Source organism: Penaeus vannamei, chromosome 18 (assembly GCF_042767895.1).
Source record: "Penaeus vannamei isolate JL-2024 chromosome 18, ASM4276789v1, whole genome shotgun sequence".
NCBI lineage: Eukaryota > Metazoa > Arthropoda > Malacostraca > Decapoda > Penaeidae > Penaeus > Penaeus vannamei.
The window spans coordinates 33582239-33604738 of NC_091566.1; the positions used below are offsets into that span (position 1 = coordinate 33582239).

At 42.6% G+C, this 22500-nt stretch overlaps 1 protein-coding gene across 2 annotated transcripts in view; it reads left to right on the top strand.

The window, feature by feature from the left end:
• LOC113809698 (kinesin-like protein KIF26B) overlaps positions 1–22500 on the top strand; it is a 92556-nt gene that overhangs the window by 55343 nt on the left and 14713 nt on the right. For both annotated transcript variants that reach the window (XM_070133164.1, XM_070133165.1), the window contains exons 9-10: positions 7294–7469; positions 14258–14389. In XM_070133164.1, the coding sequence (XP_069989265.1) occupies positions 7294–7469; positions 14258–14389 (308 nt within the window). The remainder of the gene's footprint in view (positions 1–7293; positions 7470–14257; positions 14390–22500) is intronic.

The window sequence follows — 22500 nt, forward strand, 5'->3', positions numbered from 1 at the left end:
TGTTTGGTCTACTGTTGTTATGACTAGGTTATTACGCTCGAGTATCTCTCTCTCTCTCTCTCTCTCTCTCTCTCTCTCTCTCTCTCTCTCTCTTTCTTTCTTTCTTTCATTCTTTCTTTCTTTCTTTCTTTCTTTCTTTCTCTCTTTCTCTTTTTCTTTCTTTCTTTCTCTCTTTCTTTCTTTCTTTCTTTTTTCTTTCTTTCTTTCTTTCTTTCTGTCTTTCTTTCTTTCTTTCTTTCTTTCTTTCTTTCTTTTTCTTTCTTTCTCTCTCTCTCTCTCTCTCTCTCTCTCTCTCTCTCTCTCTCTCTCTCTCTCTCTCTCTCTCTCTCTCTCTCTCTCTCTCTCTCTCTCTCTTTCTCTCTCTCTCTCTCTCTCTCTCTCTCTCTCTCTCTCTCTCTCTCTCTCTCTCTCTCTCTCTCTCTCTCCCTCTCTCTCTCTCTCTTTATCTCTCTCACACGCACATACACACACACACGTGCACACACTCACTCACTCATTCTTTTTCTCCCTCCCTCTCCCCCTCCCTCTCTCTCTCTTTCTTTCTCTCTCTCTCTCTCTCTCTCTCTCTCTCTCTCTCTCTCTCTCTCTCTCTCTCTCTCTCTCTCTCTCTCTCTCTCTCTCTCTCTCTCTCTCGCTCTCTCTCTCTCTCGCTCTCTCTCTCTCTCGCACCCCATATCTCCTCGTTCTTCCCTCCCTTCATATCTAATGAACTATCTACCTACTTAACTACCTACTTACCTACCCACATACTCCTATACGTCTGTATCCGTTTCCGCAATCTCTCTCGTTATCAATTTTTGTATCTCTCCATACCCACCATCAAATCCTCCTATTTGCCCTATTCCTATCAGGATTGCATACATTTCCTTATTTCTTACCCCTTTTCCGTTCCCATTTCCCATTCCCACCATTTGAAAAGCATAACCGTAAATCCAACTTTGTTTCTCTGGCGAATTATGGCCGTATTCTCATCTGCTCATATCTCTGCCGAATGTGTACAGCACCTCGCTATGAGGCTCCTATCTCAGCCGCAAGTTCTGTGTGCAGTGTGGCTCCTCCCACCCGCTGTCTCCGCTCCCTCGCGTTGCTGTTGTTTTGTTCTGTTGGTTACTTCTTGAATATTTGTCTTCTCTTCTCTTTTCTTGTCTTGTCTTGTTTTGTCTTGTCTTGTCTTGTCTTCTCTTCTCTGCTCTTCTCTCTCTCTCTTCTCTCCTCTTCTCTCCTCTTCACTCTCTCTCTATCTTTCTCTATCTATCTATCTATCTAGCTATCTGTCTCTATCTGCTTGTCTATCTAAACATCTTTATGTATTTATTCATCTTTATCTATCTATCTGTCTTGATATATTCCTATCTATCAATGTATTTGTCTCTATAACCTTCCATCCCTCTTTATCAATTTATCTATTTATTTTTCTTTCTTTCTTTCTTTTTAACTCCTTAACAATATTTTATTTACATACACACGCTCACTTATGATCTTCCCCAATAACACCCTTTGCTTTCTCCCTTTCTCACCCCTCCCTCCCCCACCCTTCAGTCTCCTCGATCCCTCCCCTATTCTTCTTTACCCTCCTACACTACCCTTCTTCATTTCCCTTTTCTTCCTGTATCCCCCGTGTGCACCCTTCGATTCTCTCTTCCCTGTTCCACCCTTCTATCTTTTCCTCCTCCCTCGTTATCCCACCATTCTGTCACTCCTTTCCACCCCTCCTTCTGTTTCCCTCTCTCTCTCTTAACCCGTTTGTCTCCCCTTCATTCTCCTATCCTGTTTTTTTTTTCCATCTACCCCCTACCTATCTGTATCCCTCATCTCTCCCCTACTATTCTGTTTTTCCCCAATCCCTCTCCCACCTTTCTGTCTCCTCTCCACTTTTATGTCTCCCCTTCTCTTCCTTACCTATCTGTCTACCCAATCTCTCCCCACTTTTCAAGTTCCCCCATCCCTTCCTCGTTCATCCCTCTCTTACCCATCTGCCCTCCCTATCCCTCCCCTATCCATTTATCTCCTCCTTACCTTCTACCCATCCACCTCCCCCACCATCCTTTCCCCACCCCCTCACCCCATTCATCTGCCTTCCCCCCAACCTTCTACCTCCCTCACCCTTCCCTCCACCCATCTACCTCCCCACCCAACAACCCCTCCCGCACCCTTCCCCACCCATTTACCTCCCCCTTCCCCTCCCTCACCCAAACCCTCCCCCATCACTACCCTCACCCAACAACCCCTCCCGCACCCCTCTCCCCACCCAACAACCTCCCGCACCCCTCCCCTCACCCAACCCTCCCCCCCCCCACTGCCCCACCCAACAACCCCTCGTTCTCCCAGCAACAAAAACTCACCAGACCAGACAAGGGGAACAGATGTCTCTCATGGTCTACAACTGTCTCCTACGCCTTAATATGCGGTCTCACCCTACACACTTCTAGACCGTCTTTACGAGGCGAAGACCCACGGAGGGTGGAGGGGAGGGAGGGGAGGGAAGGGAGGAAGGGGAGGGAGGGGAGAGGGGAAAGATGGGAGGGAGGGGAGGAAGGGAAGAAAGAAGGGGGGGAGGGGGGGGAGGGAGGGGAAAGATGGGGGGAGGGGAGGAAGGGAAGAAAGAAGGGAGGGAGGGGAGGGAGGGAGGGAGGGGAGAGGGGAAAGAAGAGAGGAGGAAAGGGGGTAAAATAGGGGTACGGTTGAGGGAGGGATAAACGAGGAGATGGGGTGTTGGGAGGATGGTGTGTTTGGGGGGAGGGGTTGGAGGGAGGTGAGGGGGGGGGAGGGAAGGAGAGACATAGGGTGAAAGGAAGGAAGGGAAGGAGACCAGGGAGATTTTACTTGGAGAGAAAGCAAAGGAGGGGTATGAACAGGAAAAAGAGGAGAGAAGAAAGATTAGATAGATAGACAGATAGATAGATGGATAGATATAGATAGATATAGATAGATAGATAGATAGAGATAGATAGATAGATAGACAGATAGATAGATAGATAGATAGATAGATAAACAGATAGACAGACAGACAGATAGACTAATAGATAGACAGACAGATAGACAGATAAATAGATAGATAAAAAAAGAGAAATAAAGAAATAACTACCGAAGACCGAACAACGAATCATCCTGGATCCTGAACAAAGAATATATAGCGTGTCATAACTGTCAAATATAGATAAAACGGGTTGGCAACATCCACGCAGAACCAACACGTGTTTCTCATCAAAGCGAGAAAAAATATATATATATATTACTTTTTTCGACAGTGAGATAATGAGGCTTAAAATAGTGACAAGAGCATTGGCACTGATAGGAGAGAAATACTTAGCTCAGGAGGAATCGAAAATGATATAAAGATTACTATGATAATGGTATTCACAGTGATGTTGATAATGCTGATATCCTGATGAAAGATATTGGTCCTTAAGATAACAGTGATAAAGATAATTAAGTTGATATTGATGATAACGATAATGGAAATTATAATGAATTTTTTAAGATAATAAGGATAACATGGATGATGATAAGAAAACGCTGATCTAATAAAAAATAATCATGCTAATAAAACCACTCACAAAAAAGGTAAACAAACATAAACAAACCAAAAATTAGCCAAACAAGAGAACAGCTACATGCGCAACGGGATCTCCTTTCCCCTCTCCATCCCCTCCCGCCGTCCCCTTCCTTCCTTCCCTCCCTCCCCCTCCTTCCTTCCCTTCCTCCCCCTCTTCTTTCCTTCTCTAACCTCCCTGCTCCTCTTTTCGACCCTCCCTCCCTCCCTCCCCCTCCTTCCTTCCCTCCCTCTCTCCTTCCCAGGCCGTCCTTCCTTCCTTCCTCCCCTCCCTCCCTCCCTTCCCCAACTTCCTCCCCTCCCTCCCTCGTTCCCTCTCCTTCCTTCCTTCCCTCCCTCCCTCCCTCTCCCTACTCCTCCCCTACCCCCACCCCCCACACAAAACACAAGAGGAGAACAAGGTCATAGTTTATTTAACGAGCTCATTACACCCCCGAGTCTCTACATTATTCTCTAATAAAGTGTTCTGTGCAAGAGGGGCGTATCTCTCCGCTATTTACAAGGTGATGCTTGCGGGATGCTGCAACATACCCGGGAGATCTTGGAGGCGAGTGATGGAGAGAGAAAGAGAGAAAGAGAGAGGGGTGGAGGAAGGGGAGATGGGGGAAGGGATGGGAGAGAGAGACAGGGAGATAGGCGTGGGAGAAAGAGGGGAGGAAGGGAAGATGGGGGAAAGATATAGGAGAGATGGGATGATGGAGAGAGAGGAACAAGGAAATAAGAGAGAAGAGAGAGAGATAAAAGAGGTGTAGGGAGAGGTTAGTTGAGGGATATTGGAAGGAGAGAGAAGCAGAAGGTGAGAAACAGAGGGAAGTGGAAAGAAAGTGGGAGATATGAGGAAGGAAAGGGGGTAGAGGAGGAGCTAGATGACGGAGAGAGAGAAGAGTAAAGGAGAGACAGAGGAAGAAGGGAGGATAGAGAGGGAGAGAGAGGTGGGGAGTTTGCAGAGAGGGGAAAACGATATATGTAGGTGCATAAAATCTAAATGTACACAAATGTATATCCATTTCCAGAGAGCACAAGTATTCAAGAGAGAGAGAGAGAGAGAGAGAGAGAGAGAGAGAGAGAGAGAGAGAGAGAGAGAGAGAGAGAGAGAGAGAGAGAGAGAGAGACAGAGACAGAGAGAGAGACAGAGAGAGAGAGAGAGAAAGGCAGAGAAAGAGAGAGGCGACAAAAAAAAAAAAAAAAAAAGATAATCGAGGGAAAGGAGAGCTAGAATGAGTTCTTACGCGTCATTTGTGGGTGAAAGTATACTGTTGCAGAAGATAATAAATGGGTTGATGATGCATTAACAGGCCTTTTATCTTAGGAGTTAAGGGTAGTATAGTTATCACCTCCACTACCGCTGCCACTACCGACACTAATGCTGCAACTATTACTATTCCTACGACTGTTACCGCTATTACCACTGCTGTTGCTGCTTTTACTACTGCAAGTAATATGGTGGCAGCAGTGTTAAAGATGGTAATATCAGTGATAAAAATGTTGGTAACGATGATGATGATGATTTAGATGATCATAATTATATGCCAATGATGATGGTAATGCTAAGGGTGATGGTCATGAGAATTTACGATAATGATAAGGATAACAAATACAATATTATCGACGAGATTAAATACAATATAGATATTATTAACAACCTCACAATAACACTAGTAATTAGGGATAACAACGCAACATATAAGAGCGAAGATAATAATTCCGTGTTCAGAACTAGAAATCGGACTCAACATATGTTGTATTTGAGAAAATCTTCTACATCCTAAGACATGCTGAAGAGACAGAATGAGAACGAATAATTTCATTAACGATCATATTATGTTGTTACGACATATTGCCTACTCCCTTGATGGCACTGACAAAAAATAAAAAATAAAATAAAATGGATAAATAAAAAGTATATAATGTCTTGAAAGATTGTATTTCAAGATTATGTAAGATATATGAGCAAGTTTTCCTGATACCCCTTCCAGGGCTTCAGGAATTGCGGTGTTTATGTTAATATTTGTGTCAGCTATGATTACCATGATAATCACGGAAATGATAAGGATAAGGATGATCTATGATTATGATGTGATGATGATTATAAGAATGAGAATGATAGGATGAGGATGTCAATATGATTAAGATTATGAGAACAATATCATTGATAATATATCAATATAACAGCAATATTGATATTACTATCATTATCACCAACACCAACAATGATAATAATAACTGTAATTATGATAACAACAGCACCAATAATGATAAAAACAACAAAATAAGAATAAGAAATGTAAAAGTAGAAGATGCCACTACCCACTCAAGCTTCAGCCGCCGTTCCAACTTGCAGCCATCTCGACCATCAGTGCCAAACCACCATTTCGGATCTCCCACGCGACGGATCTGATCCTACTTCCAACACATTTTGTTCAGATCCCCGCGCTCTTTCCCAAAGTGGTTCTTGTTGGTAGCGAGATTATTTCTTTCTTTCTTTTTTTTACCTTTCTTGTTTTCTTTATCTTCCGAGTCTGTTACCTCTTTCTGAATCTCTTTTTTCAGATGCAGTTGTTGTTTCTTTTAAATGGTTTTCGTTTAAAGGAAAGAAAGTGTTAAGAGATCATTGTTGTAAAGATGTTTCGTGCGTTGGCCAGACAGCTGTTCATTATTGGCTTTTGTTATTGGAAAATCTAACGAACTTGACCGGAACTTTTACTGTAGTTATGGAGAGTGTTATTGTTATTGTTGTTGATATTATATGGGAGGAGGAGCTGTTGCGGTCTCTAATACTATCGTTAGTATTAGTTATATTGCTTTTGTTATGGCTGAAACACCGTTCTTTATCTTTGAGCTTATTGGGATTAATACCTTGATGCTTTTGTTACAGCTTTTGTCCCTTAGTATCATCATTACTGTAAATTCGGCATAATCATTACCGCTGCAGTTGTGGTTTTTAATTTCGTTCGATATGAATTGGAATTAGAATAATACTGATAATAAAGAACGAGAAAATGGAATAACAGCAACAAATACTACCTTAAAATAATAATTATGACCTATCCTTTCTTATAGCAAGTACCGCTAGGCCTATTACATCTAATACTATTACTTCTTCTCTACTACTTCTATTTCTACTTCCACTACTACTTCTGCTATTACTACTACAGCTACTGTTACTACTACTACTACTTGTGCTACTACTATTACTACTACACCTGCAACAACTACTACTACTTCTACTGCAGTCACTAGTAATACTACCACTACTACTACTTCAACTACATCTACTTCTACAACTTTAGCTTCAACAAAAAACACCACAATTATTACTACCACTTTGAAACTGCCTTTTGCTCTAATTAAACTTTTTATTGAATGTTGCTTCTTCTGTTCTTATGTTCTTTCTTTCTTCATAAAATATGCGTTGCCTATACCTTACATTTTTTTTCTGCGACTACTACTACTACCATTATTACTATTACTATCAATGAATTAATATTCATATTGTTACTACTAATACCACTATATTATTACTATCAACGAATACAATTATTGCTACTAACACTACTACTATTACTACTTTTATTATCATACTAATATAGCAGTTGCTACTACTACTACTACTACCCATTCTGCCATCGATAACAAGATTACTCTTCTTACTATAAAATAGCAAATAAATAATGATAATAACCATTAACAACCACTGCCATTAACCCCACCCCCCTTCCCTCTCTGAAACCCATTCACAGACATCGAGGGCGACAAAAGTTCAAGTACGAGATCGTCCTCGGAGGAGACTACGACGGGTGAAGGAGGAGATCCCTTGGAGGAGGACATCTCGCAGGCTTCTTCGGAGGAGCTCGGAGGAGACAGCCTCGCCGAGGAGATCATCCACGCAACGGCCACGAGGATTTTCCTGAGGGAGGTGAGTGTTGGGGGTAAAGGTGGTGGTGGTGGTGGTGGTGGGGGGGGGGATTTTCTGGTAGTGTGTATCTTTGTATTGCTTTCGGTTTCTCTATCTAGCTCTCGTTCTGTCTCTTTGTTTATCTTTTGTTCTCTTTCTCTGTCTATCTCTCGTTCTCTCTTTATCTCTCGTTCTCTCTCTTTATCTCTCGCTTTCCCTGTCTATCTATCTCTCGTTCTCTCTTTATCTCTCGCTTTCCGTCTCGAATACTCTCTCTCTCTCTCTCTCTCTCTCTCTCTCTCTCTCTCTCTCTCTCTCTCTCTCTCTCTCTCCCTTTCTCTCTCTCATGCCTGGTTTTCTTCCTGCTTCAGAACTTCAGGAAAGTAATTACTCACATCTGCTGTTTTTCCTGACTTAGGTAAAAAAATGGGAAAAATCGGGCGAGTTGTTGTGCCAAAAATTCATCGCAATTTTGACAGTTTCTTCTCTCTCTATCTATCTATCTCTTAATCTCTGTCTAGGAAGAAGTGTTTTAAGAACTACTGAAAATTATCTTATATAAAATTAATCAGACAGTTAAATAGCTTTATAGCTCACACACACACATACACACGCATGCACACACACACACACACACAAATTGTACATAGTAATTCACCTCAAATACCACCTCTTTAACAAGCAGAATTCGACACTGAAAATCAAAACTAAATGCATGAGGGGGGGGGGAGTAGAGGAAATCTGTGGCTAGGGAGAGGGGAAGGAGGAGAGGAAGGGAGGGGAAGGGGGGAGGGTGAGAGAAAGGGAGGGTTTAAGGCAGGGGAGGGGAGGGGGGGAAGGAGGAGAGAAACACAACACAAAATAACCATTATACACCGAAAAAAAATATTTCATTAGCAGTTAGCGTCAAGTGATTGTTATATTCGCTCATTATGCGATAATTAGACTCTTAAGGGCGTAACTCAAACGGGGCTCATTTACCTCTGATGCAGGCGATTATGGCCGAGCTAAATTATTTTGATAATTATGGCCACAACGCTGCTTTTGGTGCTGTGGCTAATCTTTGCGTCACGGGCCGGGCGGCTGACGGGTGCCGGGGGGGGGGGGGGGTAGAAGCGGAGGTGGGGAAGGAAGGGGGTTGGTGTGGAGAAGGAGGGAGGGAGGGAGGGAGGGTGTAGAAGGAAGGGGGTTGGGGTGGAGAAGGAGGGAGGGAAGGGTGGAGAAGGAGGGAGGGAGGATGGAGAAGAAGGGAGGGAGGAAGGAGGAGGGAGGGTGCAGAAGGAAGGTGGTTGGGGTGGAGAAGGAGGGAGGGTGGGTGGAGAAGGTAAGGATGAAAAAGTAGAAGGGGAGGTGGAAAAGGAAGGGGGATAGAGTGGAGGGGGGACAGGGTGGTGAAGGAGGGAGGGATGGTGGAGAAGGTAAGGGTGGGAGGGTGGAGAAGGAGGGTGGTTGGGTGAAGAGGGGGAAGGGTTAGGGTGGAAAAGAAGGGTAAGAGTGGGAAAGTAGAAGGGGAGGTGAAAAAGGGAAAGGTTGGGTGGAGAAGTAGGGAGGGAGGGTGGAGAAGGTAAGGGTAGAAAAGTAGAAGGTGAGATGGAGAAGGAAGGGAGCCTTGTGTTGGAGGAGGGGGTTAGTAAGGAGGGGTAGAGTAAGTGGGATGGTAAGGAGTGGTGGAGAAGGGGGAGGGGTTTAGATGAAGGGGATAAGGTATGTGAGATGGTAGTGGATGGTTGAGGGGGATTGGAGAAGGGAAGGGGGAGGGTAAGGGTGAAGGGTGTGGGGATGTGAGGGGGATATGGCGTAGTGAAAGAGGGTAGAGGGTTAAGAAAGGATGGACTGTCGCGGTTAAATCAGTTGTAGATGTCACTCACAAGTAGAATAAAATCCACCAGGACTCTACGGACTATTTCGCCAGGTTTCACTTGTCATTTTACGAAAAATATTTTCCTTTATTTGTGGTAGCACAGTAGCCCAATATACGTCAAGGCAATCGACACAGATTAGTCAATTGAGGTATGGTTTGCAAACCATACTTCAACGAGGTGGCGCAGATTGGGGGAAGCCTATGTGTAACAACGGATTTTAAAAGGATGAAAGACAAGATAAGATAATTGGCCGAAAAGAGAATCTAATAATTGAGGGAATTGTTAAAAAAAAAAAAAAAAAAAAAAAAAAACAGATTAAGGTGTCAAAGACCACGAACAAATTAGTTTTAAGTCTTTTCTGATACGACTGACGTTTTACAGCACAATATCATTAGTAAAGATATATGAATTCTCTGGCTCATTTTCCTAATTGAAAATGATTTTGTTGTCTCCGAAACATAGGCAAGTGTGCGTGTGTTGGTACATTAATGTAAAAATTCATGTATGTGAGTGTGTTGTGAGTACATGTGCTTGTTGTATGTGTCTGAATACGTATGTGTGCACGTGTGTGTGCGTGCGTGTGCGTATATGTGTGTGTGCACATGTAAGCGTATATGTGCGTGTAAGTGTTAACGAGGATAACTACGTAAGGGCTTATTTGTGTGTGTGTGAGCACGCACGAATGTAATTACGTGTAAACATACGGGTTTTTATGTGGGTATTTATAAGAAATTACTTTGCACATTTACATGTAAAGACTCAATCACCAACTCTTAGTTACGAGTCACTTAAGTAATGAAAGGCGTAGAACCAGTTGATTAGGTCATCTCTGCCGAATCTTCTATTCTATTCGAATCTGAAGGCCCTCTCTCTCTTATAGCATTCCTATTTATTGAAAATAAACAAAAAGGAAAACAAGGAAAAAAATAAAAAATAAAAGGGTGTGCTGTGCTGTGTTGCTGAGAGAGTGGCAGCGTACATATACACAAACCAATACGTTTTTTTTTTACCTTCAAATATCAGGTCACAGGTCACTGTTAGAATTCCACTGTCATCAGGAGTCCGTTACAAAAGTTCAGAAAAGGGAATAACCACACACATGATTAATAAATAAATAAATAAATAGATAAAAATGGCGGCAGCATTTCGTCCTGGCGAGTCCCCAGCCTGTCCTCTCTCTGTCCCAGGTGTGTTAAAAATGTTTATTTAGACTTTTTTTTTTCCTCACAACTCTCCTCTGCACCTGGTTCTCGCGCCTTATGCGATGCTGTTTCGATCGTTTTGTTTGTTTCGGTTCTATTGCAATGTCTCTCCTTCGTGCATGTTGGATTGCAAACCTGATCGCGGCAGGATAAAGGGAGTATGTAAAAGGAAGGGAGTGGGTTGTGGTGGATAAGATCAAGAGGGGGTTATGGATAAGGGGAAGGGAGTATTTGGGATTGAAGGTGTATGGGAGGAGGGGAGGGGGAGGTATTGGCGATAGGACAAGGAAAAGAGGGTATGGAGTTCTGGTTAAGGAGAGGGAGAATGGGAGTGGGAAGGGAGAGGGGCGAGAGAGGGAGGGGAGTAACGAAGAAGAAGAGGTTGTCTTTGTGGGTGTATATGTGCGTATGTACGTGTGTGTGTATGTAGGGAAGGGTTATTATTACGAATGTAGTCTGTGTGTGTTGATGGGACCGTAGCATATACGCGTTTGTGGCTGTGTGTTGTGTAAATACAGGTCACACTGTGTATAATCATAATATGCGTGTGTGTGTTTGTACGAGATCTTCTCTGTGTCCACAAATCTACATAGAGATAATGGAACACACGAGGAAGACGCGTGTGTTTATGTGGTCCAGATGATATATACATAAGCTGTCTGAGATAATAGATATAAGAGGTATTGCCTATTCTGTATATTCACTTCATTCATCTTTTCAATCTTTACTATTTCCATTTATATCTCTTATTTTTTTCTCTCTCTTTCTCTCGCTCGCTCTCTATCTGTTTTTTTCCATGTATCTATTTCACTCTCTCTCTCTTTCTCTATCTGTCTAACTCTCCATCTTTCTGTCTATCTACTCAACTATCTATCTATTTGTCTGTCTGTCAATCTCTCAATCTCTATATCTATCTCTTTCTCTCTCTCGCTCTCTATCCATTTTTTTTCTATGTATCTATCTTACTATCTCTCTCTTTCTCTATCTGTCTAACTCTCCATCTTTCTGTCTGTCTACTCAACTATCTATCTATTTGTCTGTCTGTCTATCTCTCAATCTCTATATCTATCTCTTTCTCTCGCTCGCTCTCTATCTATTTTTTCTATGTATCTATCTCACTATCTCTCTCTTTCTCTATCTGTCTAACTCTCCATCTTTCTGTCTGTCTACTCAACTATCTATCTATTTGTCTGTCTGTCTATCTATCTCTCAATCTCTATATCTATCTCACCCTCTCTCTCTTTCTGTGTCTGTCTATCTATCTATCTAACTCTTCATCTGTCCGTCAATCAAAGAATGAAGAAAATTAGAGAAGGAAGAGATTGAAATGAAGGAGAGAAGGAAGAATAAGAAACGAAGAAGAGGAGAGGGAGAAGGAAGAGGAAGAGGCACAGACACTCATTATGCCCGAACATCACATTCACGAAACCTCATCAAAACTTGGTGATGGTGCCGCTATTTCACCAACTCGGCGATTAAAATGGTATTGATTCCATGAGTAGGGTGAGGGAGGTAGGGGGAAGTAAGGGGGAGTGGGGAGGAAGGTGGAGGGGGGGTGGTTAGAGAAATGGGGAGGAAGGGGGAAGGGGTGGAGAGGATGATGATCTATCTCGCTGCAGGTGTGTGTGTGTGCGTGTGTGTGTGTGTGTGTGTGTGTGTGTGTGTGTGTGTGTGTGTGTGTGTGTTTTAATGTGTGTGGTGCGGTGGTTGGGTAGACAGGTGTGTCTGATGTCCGCTTCGTTTTAGGTGTGGGGTTTGTTACGTTGCACAGGTGGATTCTCAACCTCTCTCTCTCTCTCTCTCTCTCTCTCTCTCTCTCTTTCTTTCTCTCTCTCTCTCTCTCTCTCTCTCTCTCTCTCTCTCTCTCTCTCTCTCTCTCTCTCTCTCTCTCTCTCTCTCTCTCTCTCTCTCTCGCTCTCTCTCTCTCTCTCTCTCTCTCTCTTTAAGTTTCTCTATAAACCCCTCTACCTACCTATCTCCCTATCTATCAATCTATTTATCAATCGTTTAATTTAGCTATTTATATACCTCAAACAATTTATCATTCTATCAATCCATCTCCATCAATACTTGTCCATCAAGAAAACTACAGAAAGGTAATAAATAAATAGATAAATAAATAAAAAAAAATAAAGAAAATAAAAATAATAAATGCCACCAATTTCATAAGATAAAAAAAAAAAAAAGATCCGACGTGGCAGCTCGACACATAATGCCCTTGGACATTAAGGCTTAATGACGTCATCACTCAGACGACGCACATACGTCACGAATGCGTTTGACTGACGTGGTATTACAACTATAGAGGCGTTTCCTCGTGCATTTCGATCAAAAGTTTCGTCTTATTAGAAGGCAAATCGGCCTCATCCGTCAGAGAGTTTTTGATTCGGTTATTTGGTTCGGCTGATGGTCTCCATCGGTTTCTTGGGGGGGAGGGGGGAGGGGCAGGGTGGTATACGTGGCGAGATGGATTAGCATTACAAATGGATGTTTATAAATTATATATATATATATATATATATATATATATATATATATATATATATATATATATAAATGTATATATATATATATATATATATATATATATATATATATATATATATATATATATATATATGAATGTAAGTATTTCTATATGCATGTATGTACGTATGTATGAGTATATATATGTTTGCATATATGAATGTATGTATATACGTATGCATGAATATATATATATATATATATATATATATATATATATATATATATATATATATATATATATATATATATATATATATATATATATATATATATATATATATATATATATATATATATATATATATATATATATATATATATACATATATGTATTCATGCATACGTATATACATACATTCATATATGCAAACATATATATACTCATACATACGTACATACATGCATATAGAAATACTTACATTCATATATGCAAACACACATACATAAATACACAAATAGATAGATAGATATACACATACTCGCATGAACACACACGAACACGTACATACTCACAAGCACCGTACAAAAAAAAAAAAAAAAAAAAAAAAAAATCAAAAGGTTTACGGCACTCCTCGGAATTCACCTTGGATTCAAAACCTCGCCGAAAGTGCTTCACACTTCTGACACATTTCCGACACATTTCTGACACATTCCCAAATTTCCCGGAATGATTTGAGCATCTCCCCATTTGCCGCAATTTGTGACCTATCGTAAGTTTCTGGGAACTTTCCCCCTCTCGTGTCTCTTTTTTTTCCCCTCTTAGAAAAAAAAGAAAATCTATACTTTTTTGCCCTGCGTGACTTTAAGATTTTCAGGATTTTTTTTCTATTTTTATTGATGTTTATTTTGTTCTTTTCTACTCTATTTTTGTTTTGGAATTTATTTTATTCTTTTTTTATGTGGTTGGTTGGTTAATTTCAGGATCTTTTTGGTTTTACTTAATTTTATTTTTTCATGGCGAGAGCGAGAGATAGATATATAGATAGAGAGAGAGAGATAGAGAGAGAGAGAGAGGTAGAGAGAGGCAGACAGACAGACAAACAGATTGAGAGACAGACAGGCAAGCAGGCAGATAGACAGACACACAGACAGAAGGAAAAAGAAGATATACCTTTGCATATATTTCGCCGTGTGTGCGTTCATGTATGTACACACGTAGTACCGTTTTCCTCTACATAGGATTAACAATTTCCCTTCCACCCCCCCCCCCTTCAAGGTCCGAGATCTAGATGAGGGCGAGGAGGAGCTGGAGGCCGCCCTCGACCGCTGGCTCGCCGAGGAGGACCGAGAATACATCGAGGTCGAGGAACCAGAGGAACCCGTTGAGATGGTTGATTCTTGGTGCCAGGTACGTTGGATTTTCGACTCTAAAAGGAAATGGAGAAAAGTCGGTGGGGTCTTTTTTTAATGTGTTCTCTCTCTCTCTCTCTCTCTCTCTCTCTCTCTCTCTCTCTCTCTCTCTGTCTCTCTCTCTCTCTGTCTCTCTCTCTCTCTCTCTACTGCTCTTTCGGTATATTTCTCCGTTTAGCTGTTGATCTTCCTATCTATGTATCTCGTCTATTAATTTTTTTTTTCGTTTTTCCTTTCCCTTTCTGCCCCTCTCTCTCTCTCTCGCTCTCTCTCTCTCTCTCTCTCTCTCTCTCTCTCTCTCTCTCTCTCTCTCTCTCTCTCTCTCTCTCTCTCTCCCTCTCCCTCCTCTCTCTCTCTCTCTCTCTCTCTCTCTCTCTCTCTCTCTCTCTCTCTCTCTCTGTCCTCTCTGTCTCTCTCTCTCTCTCTCTCTCTCTCTCTCTCTCTCTCTCTCTCTCTCTCTCTCTCTCTCTCTCTCTCTCTCTCTCTCTCTCTCTCTCTCTCTCTCTCTCTCCCTCCCTCCCTCCCCTCCCTCCTCTCTCTCTCTCTCTCTCTCTCTCTCTCTCTCTCTCTCTCTCTCTCTTCCCCCCTTTCCTTTTAAGAAATGCCCATTCATTTCCGTCTCTTCTCCTTTCTCTCTGAGAGACCTTGACACTAATCGAGACAGTTGCGTGTCGCTAACCGTAAGGAGTTTGTCATCGGCGATCACGTGGGTTTTGAGTTGATTGGCTGTCACGTCACGAAAGGGGGAGGGAGGGTTAGGGAATAGGGGGGTGAGGGAGATTTGGGGAGTTAGGGAATAGGTTGGAGGGGGAGAGTAGCGGCGGGGGAGAATAGGGAATAAGTGGGAGGTGGGAGAGCAGGGGGGTAAGGAATAGGTTGGAGGGGGAGAGTTGGGAGGTTAGGGAATAGGTGGCAGGGGGGAGATTAGGGGGAGGGGGAGAGTAGGGAATAGGTGGGAGGGGAGAGTAGGGGGTGAGGAGATTAGGAGGGTTAGGGAATAGGGGGAGGAGGTGGGAGGTTGAGATTTGGGAGGAGGGGGAGAGGAGGGAATAGGTGGAAGGGTAAGAGTAGGGGGAGATCAGGAGGGAGAGGGGAGAGTAGGGAATTGGTGGAAGGGTGGAGATTAGGGAATAGGGGGGAGAAGATTTGGTGAGAGGGGGAGGGATGGAAATGGGGATATGGGGGAGGGAGAAGAGGAATAGGAGAAAGGATTGGTGGTAAGAAAGGGGATGTGGGGATATTGGGAAGGGGAGGATTGGAGTGAAAGGAAGCGCGAAGTGGCGAGAGAAGGAAGGGGCAATAAGGAGAAGGAAATGGATATGGAAAAGATGAAGGGGTGAAGGAGAAGGAAGAAATGGGATAGAGAAATGAGGGAAGGGGGAAAAAGAGGAGAGAGGGATGGGAAAAAAGTGAAGAGTGGGTTGGGATGGAGAAAGGAAGTAGGAAAAGGGGAGAAAGACTTGGGATGAATAAACGAGGGAATTGGGGAAAGAGGAGAAAAGGATAAGGGAAAGATCAGGAGTAAAGGAAAGGGGTGGCGAAGGTAGGAAAGGAGAGAGAAAGGAGAAGAGGTAAGGGGCAAGGATTAGGATGAAGGGAGGGAGAGAAAATCTGGAGAGAAAGAAAGAGAAGGAAAGTGAAAGGATTAGATGAAAAGGGGGAAGGGAGAGAGATGGGGCGAGAGAAAATATTAGAGAAAAGGAGAGAAAAGAGATTAGAAAGAAGGGAAAGGGGGAGGGAGAAGAGGGAGGGAGGGAAGGGGATACTCAGAGAAGAATCCTGAATCCTGAATGTTACAAAATTATCGCGTCATTGTGCCGTGTTCTCGCTGGAGTGAACAGTGTCATTAGAGTCTCATTTCGTCGCTATCATGAAGAAATTATAGCCATGAGGATTTTCCTTTTTTTCTCTCTTTCTCTCCCATTTTACTTTTTTCACTCTAATCTTTCTTTTTTTCTTATTATTCTCTTTCATGCTTCTATTTTCGTGGCGATAGAACGTCACAATTGGGTGTTGAACTGAGATAGTAGGACGAGCCACGCCACTGGCAGATAATTCGACTCGCTTTAAATCCCGGTTAAGTAATGGCTTTTAATTCAGTCTCGCGTTTTCTTTTGGGAACCGTTTTTCAACTGAGCGGAAAAAAGAATATAAAAGAATACATTCATCCCAGATTTGTAAGTTTATCGACACATAAAATGCCCTGAAAATATCGGTAAACGCTTGTATTCTGACAGCTTTCCCTTTTACTCAAATGGGAATTAACAACCTTAATCTTCAGATGACATTATTATTAAGCGTTCTTCAGAGAAAACAAATATTGGGTTATCTGTCGTTTTCTTTCTATCTATTTATCTGTCTATATGCCTGTTTGACTGTCCATCATCTTTCTATATATATATATATATATATTTATCTATCTGCATCTTTCTGTCGTCCTATCAATCATTTCACCTACATATTCTTTCTATATATTTGTCTGTCTACATCTAATTATCTATCTATTTATCTATCTGTCTGTCTGTCTGTCTATCTACATCTATCTATCTTCCTTTCTATCTTTCTATCTGTTTATCTCTCAATTAGTCTATTTACCTACATACCTGCCTATCTCTCTATGGATCTATTGGCCTATCGATCTACGTATGCATTTATTTAGTTATCTATATATATACCTTTATTAATATTTGTGATTATGTTCAAGTTCCGAGTCAAGGCAATTAAATGTTTACGTCCATCGTAAATCCACGAACGAACGTAACCTCCCTCCCTCACCCCCCCCCCCCTACCAATCCACTCTTTCTCCCTCCCTGCCTTTCCGTCTCCCTGTTTCCTTTCTAGTTACTTTTATCTCTTTTCCACCCTCCTCTTTTTTCCGCTTTCCTCTCTAACTTCCGCTCTAACTTCCCCGCTCTTCTCTTTCGGTCTTACCCTCTTCTGTTTTTCTACCTTACTCCTCTCCTCTCCCTTCTCCTCCCTCTCTCCCTTTGCTCTCTCCTCCCCTTCTCTGTCTCTCTCTTCCGCTCTTCCCTTCCCACCTAAATCTTGCTTCCCTTCCACTCTCCACTGCCCCTTCTCCTCCTTTTCCTCCCTCTCTTCCGTTCTCCCCTTCTCCCTCTCTCTTCCTTTCCCTCTTTTCCCTCTCTCCATTCCGTTATCCCCTTCTCCCTCTCTTCCTTTCCCTCTTTTCGCTCTCTCCCTTCCCCTTCCCCCTCCCCTTCCCCTCTCATCACCTCCCCTCCCTTCTCTCTTCCGCTCTCCCATCTCTCCCTTCTCACCACCTGCCCCTCCCCTCTCTCCCTTCTCCCCCACCTCCCTCTCCGCTCTTCCTACCCCCCTCTCCCCTCTCTCCCTTCTCCCCACCTCCGTCTCCCCTCTCCCATCTCTCCCCTCTCCCCCTCTCACTCCCCTCTCCCTACTAGAAATTCCTCCCTTGATTTACCGACTCGTAAAAGTAACCGCCAAAGAAGCTTACTTGCTTACTTATCTTGCTTACTTACTTACCGATCCTATTTTCACCGTAGCAATTGCTTCCGGAAAAGGGTTAGATAACTCCTATTTTCTTCTTTCGCTGATTTAGGGAAATTGAAATACAATTGTATCGTGAATATTAAAGAGAAAGAAAGAATAATAGTGGTTGTATTATCAAAAGAAAAAAAAACGTAAAGTGAATAATAGTAATAATTGTGTTAAAAAGATTCAAAGGAGAGAAAGCAACTTTAATAATTATATTATCAAAGAGATATTAATATCAACAAGAGAAAGAAAATAAAATCAATAACTATATTATCAAAATTCAAAAGAAAGAAAATAATAATAAGATTTATTTTATGAAAATTCAAAAAGAAAGAAGAAGAATTGAAGAGAGAATAAAAAATAATATAGTTCTCGCATTTTCTCGTTCTTTCTCGTCGACTGCCGTACGCTAAACTTAAGTGCGTTTGGCATGTGTTCCTTCGACGTTTATGAATATAATAAATATAAGATTTACGGCCGACATAAAACCTTTTTCACGAAATAACGAGTATAGTAAAATGTATATAAAAGGTGTTCGTGTATAGGTCTAAGAGTCAAAAACGGATGGAAATTAAATAAAAAGTGTAGAGTGATAAGTTATTTTCATCGTTATCGTTATCATCAATACCTTGATAATGGTGATCTTCATTAACCTCTTCTCATTATCACCATAGGTTAATTTTAGAGATGAATAAGTATCACCAATAATCAGAATTCTTTGTAGTGCAACTTTTATAACTTTTTATCTATTCATCTATCCGTCCGTTCGCCCAGAGACACTAATATATATATATATATATATATATATATATATATATATATATATATATATATATATATATATATATATATATATATATATATATATATATATATATATTTATATATATTTATATTTTTTTTTTTCTTCTTTTTTTTCTTTTTTTCTTTGTTTTCTTTTTCTTTTCGTTTATGTGTGTGTGTGTGTGTGTGTGTGTGTGTGTGTGTGTGTGTGTGTGTGTGTGTGTGTGTGTGTGTGTGTGTGTGTGTGTGTGTGTATGATATCTTGAGGCTTTTCTTCTGTATGGAGTCCTGTCTCAGTTTAAAACATGCCTTGGTATTCAAACCACACCACGCATTTAATATCCTTTGGTGTGTATGGATCTGAAGATACAAGTAAGGCTTTGTGTTCCTCTGCCCCCCCCCCACGTCCCCTCCTCTCCCTCGCTGGCCCCTCCATGTCCCTCTTCTTTATCTTTTTCTTCTTCTTTTCTTTTCCTCTCTCCCATCCATCCATTGGTCTCTCTCTCTGTCTCGCTCTCACTTTATCTCTCTCTCACTCTCTCTCTCTCTCTCTCTCTCTCTCTCTCTCTCTCTCTCTCTCTCTCTCTCTCTCTCTCTCTCTATCTATCTATCTATCTATCTATCTATCTATCTATCTATCTATCTCACTCTCTCACGCTCACTCTATCTATCTACCTATCTATCTATCTTTCCTCTTCCTTACCTCCTTCATTTCTCCTTCTTCTTCTTCCTTTCGTTTATCAAAAAAACGAACAAAAGATAAAAAGAAAGAAACGAAAATGATAAAGACGAACAAAATATAAAAAAGAAAGAAACGAAAAGGAAAAAGACGAACAACAGAAAAAAAAAGAAAAAATGGAAAAAATGACGAACAAACGATAAAAAAAGAACGAAAGGAACAAGATAAGAAAGAGAGAAACCAGAAGACAAACAACTAAAATCGGAAATAAGACCTCAGCCGCGTATGGGTTCCTCCCGGTGTCTAAGATATTCCGCGTGACAGCTTCATTTACACATAAAAGCAGCCTTGCATGCCGGCTCTCATTCCTCGCACCCAATTTCAGCCTCGGCTCTCAAAAGGCTATTCTCTCGCCCTCCCGGTGCGCTCTCTCGCTCTCTCTCTCTGTCTGTGTCTCGCTCTCTCTGTGTCTGTCTGTTTGTCTCTCTCTCTGTGTATTTATCTGTCTCTCTCTCTCTCTCTCTCTTGCTCTCGCTCTCGCTTTCTCTCTTGCTCTGTCTCTCGCTCTCTCGCCCCGCCCCCTCTCTCTCTCTCTCTCTCTCTCTCTCTCTCTCTCTCTCTCTCTCTCTCTCTCTCTCTCTCTCTCTCTCTCTCTCTCTCTCTCTCTCTCTCTCTCTCTCTCTCTCTCGCTCTCTCTCTCTCTCTCTCTCTCTCTCTCTCTCTCTCTCTCTCTCTCTCTCTCTCTCTCTCTCTCTCTCTCTCTCTCTCCTGTTGTTTACCTGTTTGTCTCTCACCTTCTTCCTTTCTTTGTCTGTTTGTTGTTTGTTCTTCTCTCTCTCTCTCTCTCTCTCTCTCTCTCTCTCTCTCTCTCTCTCTCTCTCTCTCTCTCTCTCTCTCTCTCTCTCTCTCTCTCTCTCTCTCTCTCTCTCTCTTTCTCTCTCTCTTTCTCTTCGTATCAGCCTCTGTCTCCGCCTTCCATGTTATATCATGCCCCCCCCTCCTCCACCACCCATCCCCCTTGTACATTTCTGATTCTAGTCACCAATGTTTGAAGACAAAGGGGGATAGAATGTAAAGGGGAGGAGAAGGGAGTGTACGAGGGAGAGAGAGAGAGAGAGAGAGAGAAAGAGAGAGAGAGAGAGAGAGAGAGAGAGAGAGAGAGAGAGAGAGTGAGTGAGAGACAGACAGACAGACAGACAGAAAAAAACGAAAATATTCAAACGAAAAAAAAACGAAAAAAAGGAAACGAAAGAAAGGGAGAGAAAGGGGAATCAAGATATGAAAAAAGACCCTGAAAAAAAGACATAGACAGTGACAGATAGAGCACACGCCGCCCTACCAGCTGTCCATTATACCCAGTGCACCAAATACCCCTGAATTATAATCTTTTGTGTATTCGTTTGTCTGCTTCCTTCGTTCTGCCCTCCTCCTCCCCTTCCCCTTCCCTGTAACCTTCTCCTCCCCTTCCTCAATCTCTTCCGTTCCCCATCCCCTCTTCTTACCTTTATCCTCTTCCTCCTCCTTTTATCATCCCCTTCTCCAGGCACCTCCGTATCCCACGCCCTTAACCCTCTCCTCCTCTTCTCCTTACCTTTCCCTTTCCCTAATTACCTTCATACCCCTCTTCTCCTTCTCCTTCTCCTTCTCCCCACCTTCTCATCTTCCCCTCCTTCTCCTCCTCCTCCTCCTTCCCACCCTCTCCTCTTTCCCTCCTCCTCCTCCTCCTCCTCCTCCTCCTCCTCCTCCTCCTCCTCCCCCTCCCCTCTCTTCCTCCCTCTCCCCTCCTCCCCTCCTCCCCTCCTCCCCCCCTTCCCTCTTCCCCCTCCTCCCCTCCTAAGCGTCCTTCCCCTCCTTCTCCCCCTCCCCTCCTCCTCATCACAAAGCCAAGCTGTTTAGATTTATGGCGGAATCGATACAATATAAGGAAGATGAAGGGGAGGGGGAGAATGGGGTGGGTTCATGGGTGAGGGGAGAAAGGAGGGGAAAATGAGGAGGTGGAGAGGGGAAGGATTGAGGAAGAGGGGGAGAGGGGAAGCAAAGAGGAGGAGGTGGGGAAGGAAAGAAAAAATAGGAAAGAAAAGAAGGGAAGTTAAAAGAAGGAAGAAAAGAAGGGAGGGAAAAAGAAGGAAGAAAGAAGGAAGGAAAGGAAAGGAAGTGGAGGAGGAAAAAGGAGGTGAAGAAAGAGAAGAAAAGGGGGAGGTGAAAAAGGTAAGAAAAGAGGAGGAGATGGAAAAAGGAAAGCAAACAAGAGGAGGTGAAGCAGGGAAGGAAAGAGGGGGAGGTGGAGGAGAGAAAGAAAAAAAAAAGGAGGAGATGGAGAAGAGAAGGAAAGACGGAAAGGTGGAGTAATCGAAGGAAAGAGGGAGAGACTTAGAGTCGATGAGGGTAGAGTACAAGGGGACACAGAGGGGGAGGAAGGGGGTGGGAGCTAGGATTGTAGGGGGTAGTAAGGATAGATGAAGAGGGAAGGGAGGTAGGGATTCAGCAAGCAATAGGAAGGGGGGAGGGGGTTAGAAGAAGGGGGAGGGACCCAGGGATTCAGGGGGGAGGGGAAGGGGGAAGGGGGATTAAGGAGAAAGGAGGAAGCGACCTAAGGGTTCAGCAAGCAATAGGAAGGGGGAAGGGGGAGAGGGGATTAGTGCAGTGTTAAGCATGACACCAAAGAACGATAACAAACGACGGCCACTTAATCAGGAACAACTTTGTGATTTTCCCGACGCGAATAAACTACTTTGGACGGACTTAATAGAGGATGAGATGACTTGAAAGGGGGAAGGGGGAAGGAGGGAAGGAATAAGGGAGAAAAAGAAGAGCAAAGGAGAAAGAGGAAGAAGGGGGAGGAAGGAAGGAATAAGGAAGAGAAGAAGAGCAAAGAGAGAAAGAGGGAGAAAGGAAGAAGAAAGAAGATGCGGAGGAAAGAGGAAGAGGAAGAAAAGAAGAAGAAAGAAGATAGGGAGGAAGATAAAAAAAGGTGGAGAGAAGATAAGGGAGGAACGAGGAAGAGGAAGAAAACAAGAAATAGGAAGAAGATAAAGAGGATGGAGGAAAAGGAAGAGAAGACGGCGGAAAGAATAAAAAAGGGAAGAGGAAAGCCGAAGAAGATAAGAGAAAGGAAGAGAGAAAAGGGAAAG